We start from the raw sequence: 22,777 nt of genomic DNA on the forward strand, positions 1-22,777 counted from the left end.
AAGCAGGGAAAAATATATCCTAGACACCAAACTAATCAAATAGTCTTGTTTTGGTCTCTAGCAGCTCCTTAAAAGTGATTTTGGAGAACAAAGTGGTCTGCTTTGAAACTACTTACAATAAGAAATATTTGCCATTTTTTCCTTTCAGGAAAGTCCCAGTGCTTTATCCTAAACTTACTGAAGTCACCGAGGTTTTTTGTAGTGACTTCCGTGTGCTTTAGAAGAGGTCTCTGGTGCCTTCAGATTTCTGCCAAGCAAAAGGCTCTGAACTAACCCCTACGCTCCTATACTAGAATGGATGGGAATGGATTTGATTCTCACTGTACTCAGAATATCTTGCACAAGTTTGACACTGCAAATTTCCCCCTATATTAATAACTGATTTGCATGAGAACTAAAGGCAAAATATAGCCCTCAGTGAGTAGTGAAAAACAGAATACTGTGCTAAAGTAATAAAACGACATGTAATCTATGGTCTGAAAATATGACAAATAGATTAATCTTATTTACTCTAACTGTCCACATTACTTCTGATTCTTACACCTTTACCATGCAAAAAGAGGGAACTAATTTTGCATCTACTAGAAATAATGGGACTTGTGCTATTTAGTCCAAGTAGGAGAAGACCCTAGATTCTTTTGATGCTATTCATAATTTGGGTTGTCAAGAATGGATTGACATTTAAATGAAGAACTTTGCTTTGTAAACTGAATAGATAATGTACAAATATGTAGGAGGAAAATCTAAAAAATCTTGAGCTTGTGGTATACCATGAATGACTGGGATAATACTGGGTTTCTATGCCATGAGTCAATTTAATTAATTAAAGAAAGAGAAAGATGAGAAGTGACCTGATCAAAATTTGTTAAGAGCTACTCAGGGCAAGGCTTTCTGAGAGAGGTGATCAGGGAAGGAAAGAACAAGATCCACTGCCTGAGAACTAAATCTAAACAAAGTTTAGATGGAAAATGATGTGCAAGTTTTTCATAGTACCATCAGGACGATTTCAAGAGGGATGTGGTGGATTTGAATTCAGATGAAATCTTTAAGACAAGATTTTGTGCATCAAACAGCAACATGATGCAGAATCTTTTAAAGAAGTTGCATACCGTGCCATGAAGACAACGTAATAATCAGACACAAATTATCTTCGTATTACTAACTGTAATCTATTTTCCATGGTGCCTTTAAATTTTTTAGGCTTTGATCAAAGCATAATATTTTGTACCTGGAGTGCCCATCAATGCTAGCAACACTATGCTCTGGCATGAAGGTCCCGAAACTACGTGTAAATGACCTTCTTATTTCTAGTGACAGATCAGAAGTAGGAAGCTGCTAATTTGTAGGAGAATGTCTTTTGAAATTCAGCTTCCTCACATCTTTTTTCCCCTCTTAATTACAAAAGCAATAGCGAAATTAGGCATTTGTAGATTGTGATTCTTAGAATTACTAGGATGTCTCTGCAATCTGAAAGGTTAGAGCAGCTTTCTTTCAAAACACCTGCCATGTTATTACTGGAAATAGTGTTTTTCTACAGCAATTCACACCCTAATCACTTCCCATCTGAGGAATGTCTGACTATCACTGTTATTCCTCAAAAGGTGTGATGAGATTGAAGCACAGTGTGAAAGCAAAACTTTTACAGATAGTTGGAACACTTCCATTTTCTGTTTGTTTGTTTGGTGTCTCCCCCCCCCCCCCCCCCCCCCCCCCCCCCCCCCGCAAGAGAAAGCAATTAAGTATTCTTTGGAGGAAAGAGGCTTTTACTCATCATCTTTACCTGTTGAGTAAGGATCTCTCTATTTGAGGCATGCTGCACAGCCCTCCTCAAAGAAAACATGCACCTCAGCCCTTCCTACAAGTCTGCTCAGGTTGTATTTACAGAATAAACTTACAGCTTGTCACCCTGAAGAAACACCAAAAACCTCTTTTGTTCATCATTGCACGGCCTGGAAGTAAACAATATGGCGACAGCATTAAGTTTCATAACAGAATGGTTGAGTACGTTGGGTTTTTTTTCAGTAGAGTGCACTAAATTAGATTTTGCCCACTTGTTATATTTGTAATGTTCCAAAATTGCACAAAAAGGTGCTGGAGCAACAACTCAGCTGAGATGGATCAAAATAGCTGAACTGGATAGGTTCAAATAAGCAGACTGTCTCATAGACTTTGCAGTCTGAAGCAGGCTTCAGTCCCATACACTAGACATCAGAAAATCTACCATTTCACTTTGCGTAAGTGACAGCAGAGGTTTTTGAGATTTGTCTTATTTTTTACGTGCAAGAATTTTTCTAGTGAAGTACAGATCCAGCATTTTAAACCTACTGACAATAAGCTTGTTTTTACCTTTCACGGAACCTACACGTAATGCCTCCCGCATCTCCTGGGATTTGTAGATGCAGGTGGAAAACTACTGCTGGGTGCATTTCAGGAGAAAATATCCAAGAGCACATAGGCAGACTGTCAGAGCTAGGGAAGGGAGCAGGCTCCAACACTGCTGAGTCCCAGCATTCACTCCTATACCTGAATTGCTATAGTCCACAGCTCTTCTATAGGCCTGGTAGGAAAGATGTCCTTCATTTTTAAAGTTTAAATCTTGTACACGTGGCTCGTTTTTCTGGGTCAGTGAATAACACGCATACTCAGTTCTAAAAAAGAAAATTGCTTATTTTCCCATCTTATTTATAAACTTGCCCTCCTTTCCCTGCCTTGTCCCATGAAGAGCAAACAGAAGGAGAAAACTGAAGGCTTGGAAAGAGGCAAAAAGATGTGCCACTATAACCAAAAGAATCTAGAGAAAGTCGCACTGGATGAAAATTTTCCATTTCTGTATTTCTTCACAAAACAGTATATCTCTATCAGCTCTTCAGCAATCTCTCTTTCCCTTGTACATAAAGCACAACTGTATTGCTCAAAATGGCCTAATGTTCATAAAATTTAATTATAGAGGTACAGAAGACAGCAGGGGCAATGGGCAGACTCTTAGAAGTATGTGACATTTTCAGACATTTCCCCATTTTATGGAGGATACCATTCTGCAGAGATGTCAATGCTATTGAAAATGGAAAAGCATTTAAAAAGCCTATATATCTGATAAGGGAATGTTTCCTGTAGCATCATCAAAGTCTTCACCAGGAGGACTTTAGCACTGACTATTTATAAATTTCAACTTCTTAATTACAGATAACCATAAACAGCATTTTGATATCCCAGTTTATATAAGAAAACCTGAGTACTATTCAGGACATGTAAGAAGGTCTCCCTAGTCATTTTTTAAAAGGATACCATAAAGGGTTAACCTAATATTTTTCTTGTGATCTGAGTGGACACAGATACACCCACAGCTTTTGAAAGCTTGTTTCTTGGGTGAGAGTGGTGGCAGAGGTACATGGGCGGAAAGGCTCCATCCACTGGCAACGCCAGGTTGACATTAGAGGGCTCCCTTGGCCCCATGCTGGCCCAGGGCTGGGCATCTGGCTTGCTGCTGGGTTTTCCAGCTGCAATCACACTTGACAGGAAAAGCAAAGTCTCTCAGAAATGAAGCATGGCAATTGTTAGAAAAACAGCAGATGCACCAATAAAATTACAGGGGTTTTTGACAAAACTGACCCTATAATGGAGCACAGGATTTCGTGTTGATGAGCAGCTTAGTGATACACAGAGCATGATGAGAAGAGCTGCTTCCAAGAGAGCAAATCCCTGGCTTGTATAAAGCAATAGAACAGCAGTAATTAGGCCTAACACTCGGTAACATTTAGGCTAAAATTCATAACAAAGTTTGATATTTACAACAAAGTCAAACAAGCAGGTGATAGGTCTGTTAGTATGATTCAATTTTCTTACCATCAGCACAAAGGTAAAATACTTTCCTGGTTAAGACCACCTTTACACACATCCACATCCACCCTCCTGGTGAGACCAGGTTTTCATTTCGCCTTATTTCAGCTATCCAGATGTGAGGGATATCATCTGCTCTACTTGCCTAGAGGTCTCCGCAGCAGATGGCAATGGGGGGAGGGGGGGAGGGCACTTCTGGTGGGTGATTCTTCCCAGCAGAAGATGGATGGGACCAATAGCTCTCTGGAGATGCCTATCTTTCTGCCAGGCTAGTGAGGAGGTCTAAGAGTTTGGTGGGACCGAATGCCTAATATCCAAACAGCTGAAGCCAAGCAAGACAAATCTCATGCTGCTCTTAGATGGTTTCAGAGAACACCAAGCAACTTCAGCAGTTTAAAGGAAGTTTGGCTGGTGGATACAGAGGGTAATTAATGCCTTACTCTCACTCATTTTGGGAATCCCAGCTTTCCGTCTGATCAGATATTCATGTGGAAGTCCTTTATTTTGCTGCATAGAATCACAGAATTACCTATAGCAAAAAGCTGTGAGACTGCTGTACGAGGAAAGTTTCTCACCTTCTGACATATTTTCAGAATAAACCTGCTAGAGACAGTTTCAGTATTAGCCCTTTTTGCTTTGAAGTCTTTTTTTATTTGACCTTCGGAACAAATATTTCACAGGATTATTTGTAGCTAAGGAACATGATGAAGAACTTGAAATATTCTCTTTCTTCCCATAATTTGTTATTGTACATGCATTTTTATTCTGCGTTGTTCCTTTACTTCTAAATTCTTGCACCTCTACCAGCTGGCAACTGTTACTATACAGTAACATTTTTTTCAGTAAGGAGGCATTTCTGAAAGTGGTTATTTATGCACATGGCACCTCCAAATGTTCTGCTTTGTCTTAACTAAATGCCCACCTTTTTTCTGGGGTGCTTGACAATGCCCCTTTAAATTTATTTTTTTTATTTCAGAGATTCCCTGAGAATCATGGGAGAAGTAGAGTAATTACAATCCATTTACCACAGTGGTATTGGGACTAATCAGGTCCTTACAAATGGTATATACAGATTTCTTTATAACTGGGACTGTAGTTTTTCCATAACCTATTTAAAGAGATTTTGAAATCAGATCACTAATAACCCCAAAATCCAAGGAAAAAAGTAAGAAATCAAGCTTTTCCACATCAGAGAGCTGCTTTGAAAATCCCTGAAATGAGAAAATCAAGACACTGAACTCCATTCAGTTTTAAGGGGAATCAAATCACAACAAAGACCTATTCCAAACCTCAAAAACCCTGTAAGATAAATCATGCTGTTCCCATTTTGTAGACTACGACTTTGACTCATAGAAAGGGCTCTGCAACTTGCTCAAGATCCCACTGAAGACCCTAGTGGACATCTGCTGACTCCCCATAAGTGTGTTTAAGATTCAATGCCACCCTCTTTCCCAAAATGCTTGAAGGCCTTTCAGCAATTCAACAAGACACTAGACCAAACAAGAAAAGAAAAAAGGGGGGAGGAAGGAACATGACTCTAGCGTAGATGGGATATTTAACAGTGCTCTGGATAAACAGGAATAATATGGTAAGCACATCTTCATTCACTGACTCCCTTAAAGCCCTGACTTGGGGAGGATATAGCTTGCCTTGGGACTGCTGACTTTCTCTTACAGGTGATGTTCCCATCTTGCTGCAGGGAGAGTTCATATGCTTGTAAAGCAAAATTAGTCTGTCATGATATAGAAAACTGTCCATCAAAAAAAGAAACCAAGGGCTGGATGTAAATCAAAACCATCACAGAGCCCTAGTCTACTCCCACGGCTCATTTCAAGGCACAGTTGTAAGCACTAACAGTTCATTTTTCTGACATTAGAGGTCAGAACCATATTTGTCTTTTGCCTTATTTTTTAATTTATCTTAACATTGGTCTTATCTTAAGCGACCTTCTAATAATCAAATTTTGCCTATTTTTCTCCAACTGTCTTTCCCATAGCTGACCTCTACAGTACTAACTAAAAAGCCATCAGTTTATCAATCTTGCAGACACAATGTTTTGTCCACAGCAGCTGGTAAGAAGCACTCTTTTTCTGAAGACATGCAAGCAGAAAATAAGAATGTTGATGCAAAAAATAACTTGTTTTGGCAAGTTCAAGTATTTTGTGTGTGTGTGTGTGTGTATCTGCAAGGTGTTGGTAGCAAAGCTAATTTCTACTTCATCCTAAATATTGTAGAAGAATAACCAAAACAAAACACAAAACTTCCAACTTCCAGTGCTTGCCAAGTGGAAAAAAACCCCATAACACACCAGTAGAAGAAAAATATTTACTTCCCAACATCTAAAATTGTTATGGGCATTAGAGAGCATTTAGGAAAATGCCTTTTAAAAAACCACTGAATTGTTATTTTAATAATTGAAACAGGAGACAGAGCCAGTGCTACTGATGCATGAAGTCTGGCTCTGTTCTTCCCTCTCCTAACGCACTGAATTAACGACTGCTTGTACCACCCTTGCAGCCTGATCTCTTTGTCAACCATCAGCCCTCTCCGTGCCAGGAGAGTTTAAAGCACAACTTCACAGGTAAAGTGCCTCTCTTGGAAATGTAAAACCAGGACCAAAGTCTAAACTGGTCAAAACATACTCCCAAGTCATGGTGAAAAGACCGTATTTCTACTTTATTGTCTATTGTGCATTGCCTGCTTTCAGTACCATGAAAACACTGTGGTTATTTTGGCCATCAGTTTCTGGACTCTTTGGAGGCCTGCAGAAAAAGACCTACCTCTGCTTTTGTAATGGCTACCCATTTGGTGGCTGTTTTCTGTCTATTATTCAGAGGTTTCTTGATAAACAGCACAGCTATGCAAAATAAGACAGCTCTCCCAGCATACAAACTGCTAACTTACTAAGTGTGAAGTCACACTTTCTCTTGATAAGACAGCAAAACTGTCACCCTGGCCATTTTCTCCTTGTAGCCACACTGTTGTAAAGCGAACCAACTGTTGTTTACAAAACGCCCTCTGCTTCCTTACAGAGAAACAGCTATGACTCTACTCATATACATCTTAAGACTTATTAAGCTCCCAATCATCTTTTTAATACTTTCCCAGTTGAAGGACTGAACATTTGATGGTGCCATCTACAGCTGTAAGCATTTTAACCTCAATATTTCTTCTTGATTAGAACGTGTATGTAAACCAGGCTCAGAGAGTCCTCTGAGGTGCAAAATAATCTCGAAACTTAAGTTGGAGACATTTGAAACAACTGCTGTAAAGCCAACTATTCTCTCAAAGCAGTATGACCGTAACAAAGCATTACGTGCCTCATGCAGACTAGCTAACAAGCCTTGCAGAGCAGCTCAGAGACACTAATCTGAGTAATGCTACGTTGGGCTCTGCCCATACCAACACACCAGCCTGCCGCAGTGCCAACACAGACCTCCTTGCTGGGCAGCATAAATGTGCCTTTGAGTTCCCTACACAAATCACCAGGGATTGCCCTTACAACGGGGACAGATGCGGACAGACGTCAAGTAGGAAACCCAGTGAAGTTCAAGGCCATGGGAGGTGATCCCGTACATCATACTGAGGGTGTCAAATTGACCAAAGGAAGGTCTGACTTGCAAAAAGGATCTTATTTTAGAAAGCCAGGGGAAAACTCATGGCTCAAAGAGAGTTCTACTGCTGACTTCAAGCAGGGTAAACATTACTCTGGAACATGAACTGCCTACGCTGCTGTGGTACTGACAGGTTACTCTTTTGAAACTTTGGAAAACTCCTAAGAATGTTGTGCTCCCTTCCTAAGGATTCAAAAGCAGCTTTTTCACTTCATTTAAGTTCTCAGTAAAAATGGATTCAGATGAGAGAAATACGGGAGAAGGATAACAACTTGCAGCAGCACTTGTCTACATCTGCTTCACTTGAGTATCTTAAGCCTATATCCAGCTTGTTTAATTTGCCTTTCAACCCTGAATCATGAGTCTTCTGGTAATTTGATCTGTGCTGACGTGGTAAATCACACCTACTATATACATGTCTGTTAAAAAAAAAAAAAGTGTTTTCACAAGGTTCCATTTTTCACAATTTACTTTTTCATCCAAAGTTACTCTGGAAACACTGCTGCATTAACTGCCAGTAATGAGAATCATGGTTTACCATGCATTTGGTCTCAGTTAACTGAAACAACCCCCCAAAATTAAGCATAGTCATGCAATTTGCATCTGCACTTACTGACCATTCTTACTGGCTTTTTTCAGTCTAAGGGCAATAAATTAGAGCAGGGTGCAGGCTCCCAAACTCCCACCTGCTGTGCCCCATCCACAAACAGAAAACTGTTAGTCATGTGAACTTGGCCATGTTTGAACCGACAAGCCCTGCTAAGAGACAGCACAGCAGTAATGGCCTATATTGCTTCCAGAGCAGCAAGCACCTCTGCATGGTGCTCTGAAGGTGTTTAGATATACCAGCTGGGACAGTGCTGCTTCATGCTGAATGTGTGCCATGTAAACACACTTTGTACAGCTGAGAGTTTCAAGGACTGGCATTCATGTAACCAACTGCAGAGGAAATCAGTGTCAAAAAAAATCTCTTTTTTTCTGGTCTTTGCTTCTTATTTGAGTTATACTTGGGCAAAAAGATGAACAGACTAAACTTTTTAAATACAAAGCACATGGTTTCTCACTGTGTACTGCATACCACCTTAGAGCTCCCACTAAGTATGTACAGGTGTGTAGGACAGTAATAAAAGTTACAGGGAACACTGACTGGGGATCTTTACTTTTGTAGATGATATTTTCATATTGTGTATGACCTCTCTGGACCAAACTGCTCTGGAATCTAACTGTAACTAAGGATTACAAAACCAGGTCAGAAAAGAGTTAGACGTGGATGAGAAGACATCCCACAGAAGTGTTGGACATCTGGATGTATACTCAGTAATTGGAAAAGTACGAATTCTGCTCCCAGATGATCAGCAATCAGGGTCTGCATGTTGTTTGAATACTGCTCGACTAGCTGGGGCAATGCACCATTGGTCTTAGCCACTTCTGTAGATGTGGTTGTGTTTCTAAACTTTCTTCCAGTGGTAAAGAACAGGTACTATATTTTTCTTGCTTAAAACTTTTTGGTAGGGGGCAGCACCATCAACTCAGGCATGCTTTCTGTAAATGTGGATAGTGGTTAAAATACAAAACAAAAAAACAAACCCAAAAACCTTCCTAGAAGTTGCCAGATAGGACAGCTGAAGGGAATGTTATTATGACTAAGAGGCTGGATTCACTGCACAAAACAGCTATTTCTAGTGATAAAGCATAAAGGTTAAAAAACGGAGGACAAGATTGCCAGATGTAAAATGGAAAGTTTCCAATTTAGGAGCAGCAGAGGAAGAACATGAATTAATAAGCAAGGAGCAAATTAGCATTATAAAAATCCTCCAAGCCAAACCAAATGCCATTGAAAATAAACTCAGGCACTCTCCTCCTCCTCTTCTGCTCCCTGCCTTCCAAGGAGGATTGAATTTAGAATAACCATGGGGAATTTTAGAGAAATCTTACACTAAAATGCTGAACAAAGGCTTTCTTTATCATGCTAGAATCTTCTTCAGTACTTCTGTTTGAAAAAGAAATAAATGTTTTGGACTTAAGTTTTCTTATGAGTTTTATCTTTAGTGACATTGGTAATGATCAGACTGATTCTTTAACAGTGTTGAAACTGGGGTAGTAACGGATAATTTCTACCTGGCTTATTAACAAGAAGAAAAACCAAACACAAAACAACCCCAGACTAACAAACACATCAACAACCAAACACTTGGCAAATACACAAAATCCACTGGTTGTTGACTTTTCATCCTAGACTACATTTCAGTGCTAGCTTTGTTAGGTCTACGTATAGCGATACACTGTCAGGCTGGGGATCCTATGCTGCAATATTCTTTGGGAGATGGGTCTTACTGGTCTTAACACACATTTTTCTGGCATGAGCTGGCACTCCAGGAAGAAAAGCTATTTCACTGCTAATAAGTCACGTTTATTATATAACATGGTAGCATTTAAAAAATGGAGTCCACTGCGGTATTCCTCAAATTGAAGGGATATCATGGATTGTTCAGTCCATGACAAGGGCTATTATGGACTTTAAATTGGACTCCTGGAAAACGGGTTCCACAGATTAAACATCAGCACTACTAGACTGATGGCTGGCTCAGCTGTGGTACTTGCATTTTGGAAAGCTCCCACAGGATCTGTCAAAAATAGGAGGTCCCCCACACAGCCATGATCCCGTCAGAAAAAGCAGACAAGCACAGCAAACTGCACTGAAAATAAATGAGACGTATGTAAGAAAAACCCGATAGGAGACAGTACATTTAAGGCTGAACAATAAGGAAGAGCAGAGTGTCAAATGCTGCAATCAGATAAACAGAATTTAGGACTTTCAGGATGGCAAACAGTGGCATTACATCTTATGGTGCTACACCTCTTATACAGCTACATGGTATGTCTACATGTGCCTATGCTCCCATATGGACAAGCACTAAAATTCCAGCATAGAAACTGGCAACCATGGGTAAATCAGTGGTACTCAAAATTAGCAGAATAATTTCACCATTGATCCCTCTGATTCAATCCCTGATCACCTAGCAATATCGCTTGCAGGTTTTAACATCTGATCCTACTGGACATAAAACATAAGCCCAATAGCCATATGTGATATCTGTGAGACGCCTGACAGTAAAGCCCCCCTTTCACTCTTGTAACAGCCATGATTATGTCAAACACGCAACTGCCCTCTGCATTTTAAGAGACACAGCTTGCAAAGCCGTTTTAGTTGACCTAATATTTAGGTACATCCAGACAAACTGAAGAAAGCAGAATTAGGAACTTCCTACCTTATGTTTCAACACTCCTCCCCAAAAGCTGCATCTGAGGTTAAAGAGCAAATAACATCCCAAAATACCAAGATTCCTCACATTATGTGGGCAGCCTGAAAAGCTCCACAGAAATGCAAATGTAATCGGTTATTCAAAGAGGAAAATTATTTATTGCTAACAACTCATCTTTCACATTGTTTCTCAGCACTGAGATAAATTATATAAATACATTTCACAAGTACGAACAATATGTTAATGGCTAATTAACAGGTCAGTTCATATAGGCAGAATGCGGCAGGAGATGAAAAAGTGTATACTGTGTTATCCCCTTCACCTAGCAAGTGAACATACTTGCATCTGTGATTCTCAAAGCATAGTTCTTAAATAAATCATTAAATATATTAAGCAGGACAAGCTACTCTTCTACAGTCCAAAAATCATATGAAGCATTAACAAGAATTAAAATCTATCCGCTCTGAGTTTACTAACAGGATTCACCGTACCTGAACCTAGCTGTATAAGCAAGTCATCTAGTTCAGCTTCACCTGTATCATCACTGGAGAAAGGTAAGGACCTCCTGATTCAAACTAACCTAAGGTAAGTGTCTCAAATAAAATGGAAGGATTTCCTCCTCGCCTCCAAACCATTCAATGCACTCCACTGATTGTGGCACAAGTGTAGATGACTTGGTTAAACTAGACACATACCTTTTAGCTAAAAGAAACATGAAATAAATCTCACCTCATGTGCCAGAAAGAACCTGACAAACTCCTTCAGGAAATACACTTGTCAGGCCAGAGAGAACCTAATTAGCACTTGAGAAAGTTTCCTGCCAGCCAGATACAATCAGCAGCTCACTGCTGTTTACAGGGAAGACAACTAATGACATATACAGAAGAGTTAAGACGCAAATCAACCTGTCTATCAGGAGATAGGCACTGCTATCCAAGCATCTCTGATAAAATATGAACATATGATAGTGAAGGAAGGAAGATCAAAATGCTCCCAAGTGTAAAGATAAAAACAATGTATGTCTTTATTCTGGTAAACTGTGTAAGATCAAGCTTTTTCTTCATAGCTTTGCAGGTGTACAGAAGAGGGAAGTATAGCAAGGGGAAGCTGACAATGAGAACATGGGAATTCTACAAAGGGAGTGTCGTTGTTTCAGCTGGAAAATATAGAAAGCATCTGAACCCCCAAATATAACTGTGGGGCCACACAAAAATAATGCGCTACAACTGCAAGATCAGATTTAGGTATATTAGATTTGATCTTTTATAATCTACTTTTGCCCAAAATAGACTACATCTTTCTAATGCACTTCATGAACTTCCTGCACCTCTATGGGTTTGGCTGCTAAATCTGCCTGCTAAAATTTGTCCACTGGCATCGCTTCTGAGGCATCTTACTCCATGTCTAGATTTTGAGAGATCCTGAACATGCTCACAGTTGTATTTAGGTGACTGCTGTTCAGCACTTCGTGTGTTGGCCTCAATATTTTGGGAGATTTCACAACTTGCCCAATGACTTGTTACTAAGCAAACAAAATCAGCTAACATAGCTGAAACAGGCATATTGTTACTGGAAGACAGGAAGGTGAACAGACAAGGGGCAAGCATATAGGTATATGGCTGTACAACTTAGAAAAAGCCTAGCAAGCATAAGATAACATACAAAAGTAAAAGAGCTATAGTTAAAATGCTGTCACATCATAATGGACTTTCTCTCCAAAAGGTCAAAACTAAAACCTCCATTGAAACTACAGAAATACCAAATATTCTGCAATAGTGTTCACACCCTCCGTGTTAATATAATAGCAGCACAGATACATAAGAACGGGAGTGCAGTTGTCTGTCAAACATTTAAACTCTTCCTTGAAGTAGGTCAGTATTTCCAGGCAACCAGAACATAAAAACAAAACAAGTGACCTCCATGCCTATTATAACAAATCTCCAGCAGAGTCTGGTTTTATGAAATGACTGGGCATGATGCAAATGTTGGCCGCTGCACTGGAGAGACTGCCTGTTTGCTGCTCTAGAGAAACTGTGATCAGACAAGAATAAAATTGTAAGAAAATAACAGAGGAGATGGCAGATGTTCCCTACCCCTAAAATGCATGCCTTGGCCCTGAAAACGCATGCCTTGCCAGTTCAAGACTATCCTTTGACCAACATGGCCTTAAGGATGTAGGCTGACCATGGCAGAGATCTCCACCTGCAACAGTCTCGAAACAGAATAAAACATTGCTCCTCTTGGAGCAAAGAACTAGGTGGTAGTTTGCCAGCTCATAAGGGTTAGATATCCTCAGCAGTTCACAGGACAGAACACCCTATCAGCTGGGTGGCTAGCAGCTTTCTATGGACAGGCTGTGTAGCTATATCCTAGAAATAGTAAAAGAGAGGAAGTTGATCCCTTCAGCTCACATCTTGCAAGCACTCCTCAATCCCACTTCCTATACAGGCAGCAAAGATTAAACCAAGTGGTTCAGAAACATGCAGGTCATCTTCCTCAAACTAAATCCGAGGCCTGCTTTATCAAATCTTTCAGAATCAAAGACATATTTGTATATATATGTACATTTCCTCAGTTGAGCTCAATATTAGGGCCACTCAAGCTCCTGGGACAGGATGTCACTGCCATTTGCACCACCTCTCGCCTCCACATCACCACAAACACCTACCTGAGAAAACCTATAAGCTAGCATCTTTCACACATTTATGTTGTGGCTGCTTTTGGGTGTGGGTCAGCTTTGGTGCTTGACTTACATCAGAGGAAGCTGCTACCCATACCTACGCAAATTTATCAGGAAGAGGCTTTTAGCACTGAGTTGGCTCCTCACTTTATGATTATGCCGTTCACTGAAATGCACGCTCCCCGGCCCAGTGCGTAGAGACTCCCACTGTCTTGCTTCACATCCTAGTGAGACAAGGTGAGGCAGAGTGTATTGCTGCAGGGTACCAGCAGGGTTCAGATCCTGCATCTGCTGCGGATCCCTTCTGGGTACAGACATGACTGGCCACTAACACAGTTGCCTTAGTGCCAACTCCCAAATGAAAAAACACTGAGGCTGAAGGTAAGCTGGGGAAACTAGTTCGCCTTCCCAACTATGTGAAGTGAAACAAATTGTTCTGCTTTTCATGAACTTAATTGCTCTCAATATATGTGGTTGCTAAAACCAAGCCTGCACAGCATAAATCCTGCAAATTGGGAATAATCCTGAAGCCATCCTATTTGGCTTGCCAGCTACTTTGCCCTTACTGTGTATATACACAAAAGCTCCACATACCCAAAAGGCCAAGTGTGGCAGGGGGAGAGGAGAGGAGAGGCACCTCTTAGACGCCTCTTGGGCAGAGTGACTACCCTGCAAATGGGGAGCATGCTGGATTACAGGGCAAGGGGAAATTTGGCACTCAGATGTCTCCTGCTTCTGCATCAAGGTAGGCAGCCTGTCCATCCATAAGGGTTGTGTAAGCCTGGATGAGGTGTCTAAGCAAGTCCTGCCCAGTCAGTGGCAGGGACCCTCCTTTCTTCTCTATTTTCATCTTCCTTATCAGCCAACATTAGTCAGAAGGAGGAGGGAAAACCACAAGAAGCCGTTTAAGTCTTCTTCATTCCCTGGTGTCCTCCAACATTCCCATAGTAAAATTAAGGCCTCCCAGGCAAGGCTTGAGAGCATTACTGTAGTAAGTACTTCTGGAGGAATGCCCTGGCTAAGTTATGCCATGCTAGCTAATAAGCAGTTCCATAAAACATTGATGTATAGCACGGTTGTCAGGGTTTTCAATTTTGGTTTCCAGTTCTGCTGACTAGATGACACATGGAAGGTGGAATCTGGAATCACAGTATCAGGTAGAATTGAACAATACATGCAATTCTTTCCTCTTGTATAGCTCCTTTGGAAATGTACTCTGACAGAATCAGGTGGATCTGCTATTCTTTTGGCCACCTCTAGAAATAACCATGGTCTCAAGATAATACTGACACACGAGAGCAAGTAGATCTGCACCCAGGGTGGCCACCTATACTTCAGGGCTGTGGTCTGCTTAGCACAAGCTATGGTGTCTCTCCAGGGTGCAGCACGTATCTGCAAAAATTAATCTGGGGACAACTAGGTCCTTCAGTGGAGATTAACAGCATCTTCTTTGGCAGTTAGCCAGAGGCATGTGAAACAGCCTACAACTGCTCTCATGACATCCTATACAAATGAAAGAGCTTAGTAACAAGAGGCAAGCATTTTTCTTTTCCAGTAGTGAAGCTCGGGCACTTGGAAAATTTGCCCTACAATGAATAGCAAATAAACTGCATACATACAGTTGGACAGACAGATGGGTTCTCCTGTGCATTGCAGCTGGCTACATCTCAGAAGATTAGCACAGACATCCCTTGCTACTAGGATAAACTCTACAGCCAAATGAAGTTGCTCCTTATCAGTCTAACAGAAGAGCCTCTACTACATCTCCCACTGAGTTTACTCACTGCAAACCTGGCTCAAATTGAAGCGAAGGACAAAGACACAGTAAGATGATCAGAGCTGTACCTCTCTGAAACTGAGGGAGGGAACACTGACTTCACCAACAGATTCAGACTGCTACTTTCTGCTTTCAGCTTTCTGTGCACCAAGCTCACTCACAGAGGAAACTGAGTAATCCCAGGTAGTTTCCTTTTGAATCACATCTAGTGACATCTGTGTTCTGGAAGGGATGAGACAGGCGTATTTCTTCTGGTGAGCAATGTCTTACCCTGCCAGCATGTTTTGGGACAAGAAACTATTCTGGTCTATTCAGGACTCCCAACCCCCCAGAGACTGGTGTTGCCAGCAAAATAAGGCACCTAAGAAGTGAAGTGGTTGCAGGGCAAGTCATCATATGGCTATTTTAGAGACCACAGGATCTGCCGTGCACTTGTGAGAATTTGGTAACACTGCTGTATCTTTTTTCTCCAAGACTGGAATTGCTTACACTGGTGGGTTGACAGAGGGGAGGAAGAAGGGAGTGTATTTTGGAAACTGTATGAAACATGTTGCCCACATCAAATGCTCTTCTTTCTTCCTCTTCAGTTTTGCAGAAAGATATTAACATTTAATGTAAAACAGTCTGCTTTGATAGCTGCCTGAGTGCCCCATTAAACATTTTCCACACCTCAGGGGAGACAAATATCCGGTCATAAATTCCAATTTGTCATGGATTTTCTAAGTCACAGGTTGACAGAAGAAGCAGTTATCACTCTCTGATCAGTATGCAGAGACCATTAGCAATACTCTTCAATGGACACAGCAAGAGTTACAGAGTAGATTTAAAAAGCAAAGCTCTTTCGTTTTGAACATAAGGCTCCTAGAAAAATGTTAGCAGAGATTATTTCACCAACACAGCACTGAGTCAGTAACAAAATGTAATTCCCTGCTGGATGAGTGCCATTATTTGTTGTGATTGTAGTTATCACTATTCATCTTCTATTTACATACCATGTAAATGTATACCATACTTTGTAACAGCACACCGAAAACAAAGCCCCTGCTTAGAAGAGTTTTAACACTTCTGCTCCAGCGACAAATTTAGTTCTATCAATATTTAACAGTGGCAGCAACGTGTGCATCCTAGAATTATTTGGAGCAAACATTTACATGTGCAATCCACAACTCCAGCCAGAGCTGGTGACCACTGAAGGACAGTAACTGCAAAGAAAAAATCACCCTCCCATCCTCCAAGTCCAAGACAATAATGCAGAAAAATAACTAGCCAAACAAGATCTCACCGTTAAGACTGCAAATCCACAATCTCTGGTCTTCAACCTCCATCCCTGGTGATGGAAATGAGGAAGAGGAAGAAAGAGGAGACTGGAATGATCACAGGTTTGCAAAGGTTATGCACACAAAACAATTTTCTGCAGGCTGGGCTCTAACACCTTTGTAACTTCCCTCCTTTTAAACCAACTAAGAAAGAGGTTTGGCTGTGATACTGCATTCCTAACTTAAGCACCTGCACAGAATCTAAATTCTAGGTGGCTTGTGAAACTGTCCTCCCAAAGTAAATGCCTAATTTCCTCTGTATTGCCAAAGGGGAGAGGTGCCCTTAAAGGCCTCCAGAGAGAGGCCCTGTTAACTTCTCTTAGCTAAGCAACCTTCCCTCTTTGCCTGTCAAGACCGTGACTGCTCTTACAGGTGGACCTGCAAAGTCCATCAAAGAGCAACACAAGTCTGCAATTCTCCAGCCTGTTTCATTCCTCGACATATGCTGCCAATTCAAGCTCAACAGCTTCTTTCAATTTACTCAAAGAATCAGGTCTTTTCCCTCTCCAGCATCTGACTCTAGAAAGCAATATCTTTTGAGAGACTCTCCAAAACATCCAGAATTTCTAAACAAAAGCTGTCTTCTTTCTGCGAAAACAAGCTGCATCTCTCTTCAGCTTTTTACTTCAGGTTGCATCATCCTTTGCTGTTCTATCGTCTGGTAAGTGTTGCCAGCTATGAGCCACTGAGTCATTGATTCAGCAGTGGCTGTAAGAGAATGGGTCATCTGAGTCCACACCACTGTGCAGGCAGGAGGAAGGCGGCCTAGTCTGCGCACCAGCTGTCAAGCAGTCAGCATAGCAGGAGAACAGTATTTTCCCCCAGATTATATTACTGACATGATCAGCCTGCATAGGCTGTTCCAGAGGACCTCACAGTGGACACTGCTTGCATGCTGTTGACCCTCCTCCTGATGAGCTGGCCTGAGTAGCACTAGGCTCTGCCTACTCCTGCTTTGTCTCTGTCCTGTCGCACTGTTAATTGCTGCTTGTATCTAACAGAGGGCGGGTACTTCAGCAGCCAGGAAAAAATGGAGGATATATGACAGAACACACAGGATCTGCCTTGAATCTTTACTTGGTCACTAGACATGATATAACATGAGATAGAGGGCTTTTCTCTGCTACTGTGGAGCAAGAGTCCCTGTCTCAAGTTGCTGACTGTTATAATTCGCTGTCATTTGCTGTAGTCTGTTTCAATGCTGCAGTCCATGTTTGAGGTGGCTCTCTTGCAGCTGCGTGGGAGGCTGGCAGGAAAAGGAGCCCACCATGGCGCAGAAGACGACCCTGACACTTGGATACACCCTGTCTTGCAGAAGGCCTCTTTGAGAGCTACGAAGTACTGACCAGCAAGAGCAGAGCCACTGCTCCTGGCAGCCCTAGGGGAGCACGTGACTGCAGCTATGTTCATTAACCTGCCCTACCTACAGAAGCATCTCTATTGAGGACAGCATTTGCATCAAAGTCTGCCTCTACAGCACCACAAGGAAGTGACAGAGTGGGGTGGGGGGGAGAGAGAGAGTCTGGCTTGGTCAAAAGGTGGTAAAACTGATAAAGAAATAGCATGAAACAGGTGTGGGGAGAAAAACTGTCATTTAATACTTCCTTATGTGACATTTATACTTCAACATTTTTCCAGAAACAAAGAGACTAAGGAAACAAAGTAAAAGCCAGGTCCAATAGCTTGTGTTTCTCCTGGCATGACACCTTTCTGAGAAAATAGCTTTTCTGAACTCATGCCCAGCAACTTTCATGACCTTGATACAAATCTCTCAATCTTGGTTCCCTGTCACTTGAGTTACTGAGAACCTTAGTTTTTATTTCCAAAAATAGTAAGTTTCTAGTCCCATCTCGCCCACTGGGGCTGGAGGATGTTAAAAAATGTGACTTGGTGAAGTTCAAAAAAGGCCAGCAAAGAAGAAAAAGTGGGCACATTAAAAACATATAACTAAATTATTTTAACCTCCTGGTTTGTTTTTATTTTTTAATTGTGGGAGGGAAGCTTTTCCTAGGGACTGTTGGGAGGTGGAAATAGGTGAGCTGCTACCAGGGTCAAGGCTTCTGCAGTGGGCTACAAGGGCACGTTGTTTAGCTCTGCTCCCAGTTGGAAAGTTGTGCCTGAATAGATGATAGAGCTCCTAAGCTTCCATGTTCACTGCCCCACAGGGATTAGGCTGACATGCACCTTTGATGCAAATGCAAAGGCAAACTACTCCCAAATTAATCTGTGTCACTCAACAGTAATCTAAACTCTGGAGTAAAAAGGAACAATTCTGACTTTTACTCTGGAACAGCACAAGCATTACAAAGGGCAATGCACTTAGCTGGGACTCCCAAAAGAGCACAAATGCTATTAACACCAAAGGTACACCTTTTCTCATAGTTGTGTCTACTTTTATTTTGGCAGCAGAGAGGGAGACGGAAAATTGAAGGGGGTAGAAATATGGTGGAATTAATATCCCAGTACTGGAATTCACTGATATTTTGAACAGCTTCTGCAACAGGTACTTCTTTCTTTTCAACCTAGGAGGCACGAGAGCTTAGTTCTAGCCTGATTTTGTTTGGTAAACCACATGCTGATGCCATATAAGAAATGGTGTGTAGATCAGGTGTTGCACTTCATATTCAGTAAACTGTCTGTGTTTGGAAACTGTGTTTCAGTTACTGTGTTTGGTAAAGGTTTGTCCTCATCAGCAGTTATTGTACTTTACAGCAAGAATAGTCCCTTACTAGCCCTCCTGCCACCCATCTCCCTCAGCGCCAGAAGTGTTCAGAGTTAAGGACAACTACGGGCAAGCACGTTGCTAGACACAGCCTTAGTTTAGTGATGCCAACATGTGTGATTTGGCTAGGTTATCTTCAGTTTAGTTTATAGAAATAAGGCCATTTTAATTGTGTTCCCATGCAAGCATATCTGCTGGTGGGGGAATATCCCAGGGTGAGATTTTTTGTGAGATATGAGTTTGTAAAATAACAAGCTGAGTCTGCTGATGTTGAAAACGCAGCCTATTCTGAGGTCTTTTTAGCATATTTTTTTTTCACATTGCAATAGGAGAGTTGCTCTCTGCCTCAATGCTTACATCACCCTGCAGAACCCCTCCCAGACAGACTGAGGAATCAGAGTGCAAGCTTCTTGGCACGTGTTTCATTTCTGTTAGACTTAGAAGCATCAGAAACAGAACTAAAACCTGCTCTCTCAGAAAATATATTCTTCTCTCAGTCCCCAGAAAACCTTAGCCCTAGCTACTACGAGATGACTACCTGGCACTGAGAGAAAAGCAAAACAAGAATTCTGTAAAGCTGGATTCTGAGCACATAAATCTTGGTGCAAAAGTCATTTCAGTCTGATTTACGGATACCAAGGCTATGGTCTAAATGTATAGCCCAGATAATTTAAAAAAAAAAAAAAAAAATCTGAAGGAAATAAACGACGTAACACTCCATCCATGAGCACTGGAAAATAGCAAACTCACAAGGAATGATGACACTTGAGATGATAAATAAAAAGCATTCACTTAAAAGTAAATGTTCAGTGGAAAGACTGCCTCATTCTTTAGAAAAGCAATTAGCTTAGGCTAATTTGCATGTCATGAAACCTCACAGACCTAACTCAAATGCAGAAGCCTTCGGCCTCTATCCTTCCTTCACTCAGTGAAGATTTAATAGCAGATTACTTGAGTGAGGTCTCATATTGCTATAACCAAATTAATGCCTGAAGCTATACACTGGTGTAACAGACTGCTCACAGTGGGAATTGTTCACATAAAGGCCTGCGAATCAAACACTGCTTGCGATGCTTACATTCACTTTGCCATGCACTGTCCTTCTTTTAAAGCATAAAACACTAACAAGCCCGGAGCATATGTGTAGACCTATAAAAAATGCTGCTTACTCATAAATCAGTGATTTACTGCGGGACTCCACCGATCAGAGCGGATCTGAAGGCACGAGACTGTAGGAACTCCTGCAGTTCAGAGTATGGAGATGGCAGACACCAGCTCCAGGGGCAACTGAAGTTTCTTCGCACTTGGAGTGGAAACGAAAGCCCTCCACAACAGACCTGCTCGCTGCCCTGCTTCCACACCTCCACTCGCCCGAGTCCTTGTGCCTGATAGGGCCCCACCAGCGGCTGCCACCACGGTGCTCCCCGTCCCCAGCACCCACCCGTCCCGCCTCACCTGCTGTACACCAGGCACTCCATGTGGTTGATCTCCTTGTCAGAGCGGTAGCGGCTGTAATCCTCCCACAGGTCCTTGATGGCAGTGACCGCCAAGATGAAGAGCACGGGGGCCAAGGCCAGCTCCGGCTGGAAGGCGCTGACGGCCGGCAAGAAGTTGAGGAGCGCGATGAACACAAAGTAGACGTTGGCCAGGCGGTGGAACTGCTCAAAGAGGTTCTTGGGCAGGAAGGAGAGCACCGTGTACCTGGTGGTCTTGAGGCGGTTGCTGGCCAGGACCGTCCTCTTGGACTTCTCCGCCTCAGCCTCAGGTAACAGCAAGCTGGAACGCACCAGCCGCGTCTTACTCTCCTTCTTCCTCCGCCTCCTCTTCCTCTGGCTCTCCTTCCCCTCCGGCAGCACCTGGGGCGCTCCCTCTCCTCCTGCCGTGCCCTGGGACATCGCTGCCGCCCTCCCCGCCGCGCTCGCCCGGGCAGCGCGGGCAGCTCCCACCACCAGGCACGGCCCTAAGTTATCATCCTCCGCCGCCCGCCACGGCTCTCCTTTCCTCTTCCCTCCGGGGGGGGAGGAGGGCTCTCTCAAACCCTCTCCTAGCCGCTCTGCCGGGACCTCGCTCGCTTTCTCCTCCTCCTCCTCCTCCTCGGCCTGGGAGGGGACGTGGGCAGGCGGCGAGCCGAGCCCTCCTCCCGCGGGCCTCGCCCCGTCCCGCTGGCGGCCCGGGCTCCGGGCCGGCCCAGGGCGCGGGGGATGCGGCGGCCGCCGCCGTCCCGTACGCCATGGCGCGGCCCGCTGGCGGGGCGCGGGGCCGCGGGCGGGGGCGGCGGGCGGGAAACGGCGGCCGGCGCTTCCGCGCGCCGCCTGCCCCAACGGCCGCGCCGCCGGCCCGCTCCGCTCTCTCGCCGCTCCCCGCGCCGGGCAGCCTCGGGGACGGGCCCCCCGCCCCGGGATAGAGACCCGCGGGTGACAGTTCATCGGCTGCTTTTGACTTCACGTTACGCGTGGGCGGAGGGGGTTTGGGTGTAGAACGCAAAGAATCGCCACCGAAGCGTTCGCAGCTCGGCACCGGGCCTGCATCAGAGGTCTCCGAGCGGCGGCCGGCGGGCGTTTATCAGCCGACTCGTGTCAAAATACTCCACTTTCTGACTGAAACCGTGCGCCGCGATTGTAGCCGTGTCTGCACGTAGCACGGGCGATACAGCGCGATGTCGCCGGACTCCCCGCTTCTGTGTGGTGCACCAGTTCCAGTCAGTGGTGGACGCGGCGCTTGGGACAACCCCAAATGGGGCGACCAAAAATGAGTTTTCTGGCATTAGGCGCCGCCAGCCCCACGCACATCCAGGTGGCGGTGTGCTATAACGTGTTTTATGTGCATTTTTCTATTCCCTTGTGGTAGGTCTTTCCAGTCAGGGATGGAAAATACCTACCTCTCGCTCTGAGGTCTGCACTCCACACGTTCTGCAGAGAGACACAGTTGCGGGTGAAGACAGAAAGCATGATCGATAGACTTGAAATGCAGAAGAGAATAATCCAGGTCGAAAGACTTCGTCTAAAGTCACAAGCAAATAAATGAATGCAGGTGTTTAAAGAACAAATAATATGACAATAATGAAGATTATTGCTACCGAGCGTGACATGAGACTTCGCAGCATCACTTCATGTTGGGAGTTAAGAGCAGACCCTTTGAATATGGGATTCCTCGAGCAGCATAAAAGGCTGCCACAGGTCACTCCAGGCCGTCTCTGAACTGTAGCACAGATGTATTTTGTGGTGTGACCCTTGGTCCTGATCCTGTGATATCCCAAGGTGGAATCATATTGAGTACAATAGCAAGCCCCTGATACTCGTCAGCAGGTTTCTTGTTATCGCAGAAAATAGGCATAAAGTACACCCATCTAGTCTTGATTCGAGGTCAGGACAGGACTGGGGCATCATCTGGGGAGAGTACCTGGGTCCCACAGTTCCAATGCTGCCACGACAAAATCCCTGAAAACCAAGAAGTGGAAGCCACTACCTCTGAGTCTCACGGCCTGTATAGTGCAGTGTTGTGTCTTCATCCTTCCTTCCCCCATTTGCAATATGTTTGTAGTTGCTTTTAAAAGTGTGTCGATAATTAT

General features: G+C 43.2%; 1 protein-coding gene across 1 annotated transcript in view; it reads right to left on the reverse strand.

The window, feature by feature from the left end:
• LOC126052852 (phospholipid-transporting ATPase VA-like) overlaps nucleotides 1-21,241 on the reverse strand; it is a 72,220-nt gene extending 50,979 nt beyond the window's left edge. Inside the window, exon 1 of the mRNA XM_049834082.1 lies at nucleotides 20,665-21,241. Coding sequence (XP_049690039.1) covers nucleotides 20,665-21,104 — 440 coding nt within the window. The 5' untranslated portion in view covers nucleotides 21,105-21,241. The remainder of the gene's footprint in view (nucleotides 1-20,664) is intronic.
• Nucleotides 21,242-22,777: the final 1,536 nt, after the last annotated feature.

This window comes from Accipiter gentilis, chromosome 31, assembly GCF_929443795.1.
Source record: "Accipiter gentilis chromosome 31, bAccGen1.1, whole genome shotgun sequence".
Taxonomy (NCBI): Eukaryota; Metazoa; Chordata; class Aves; order Accipitriformes; family Accipitridae; genus Astur; species Astur gentilis.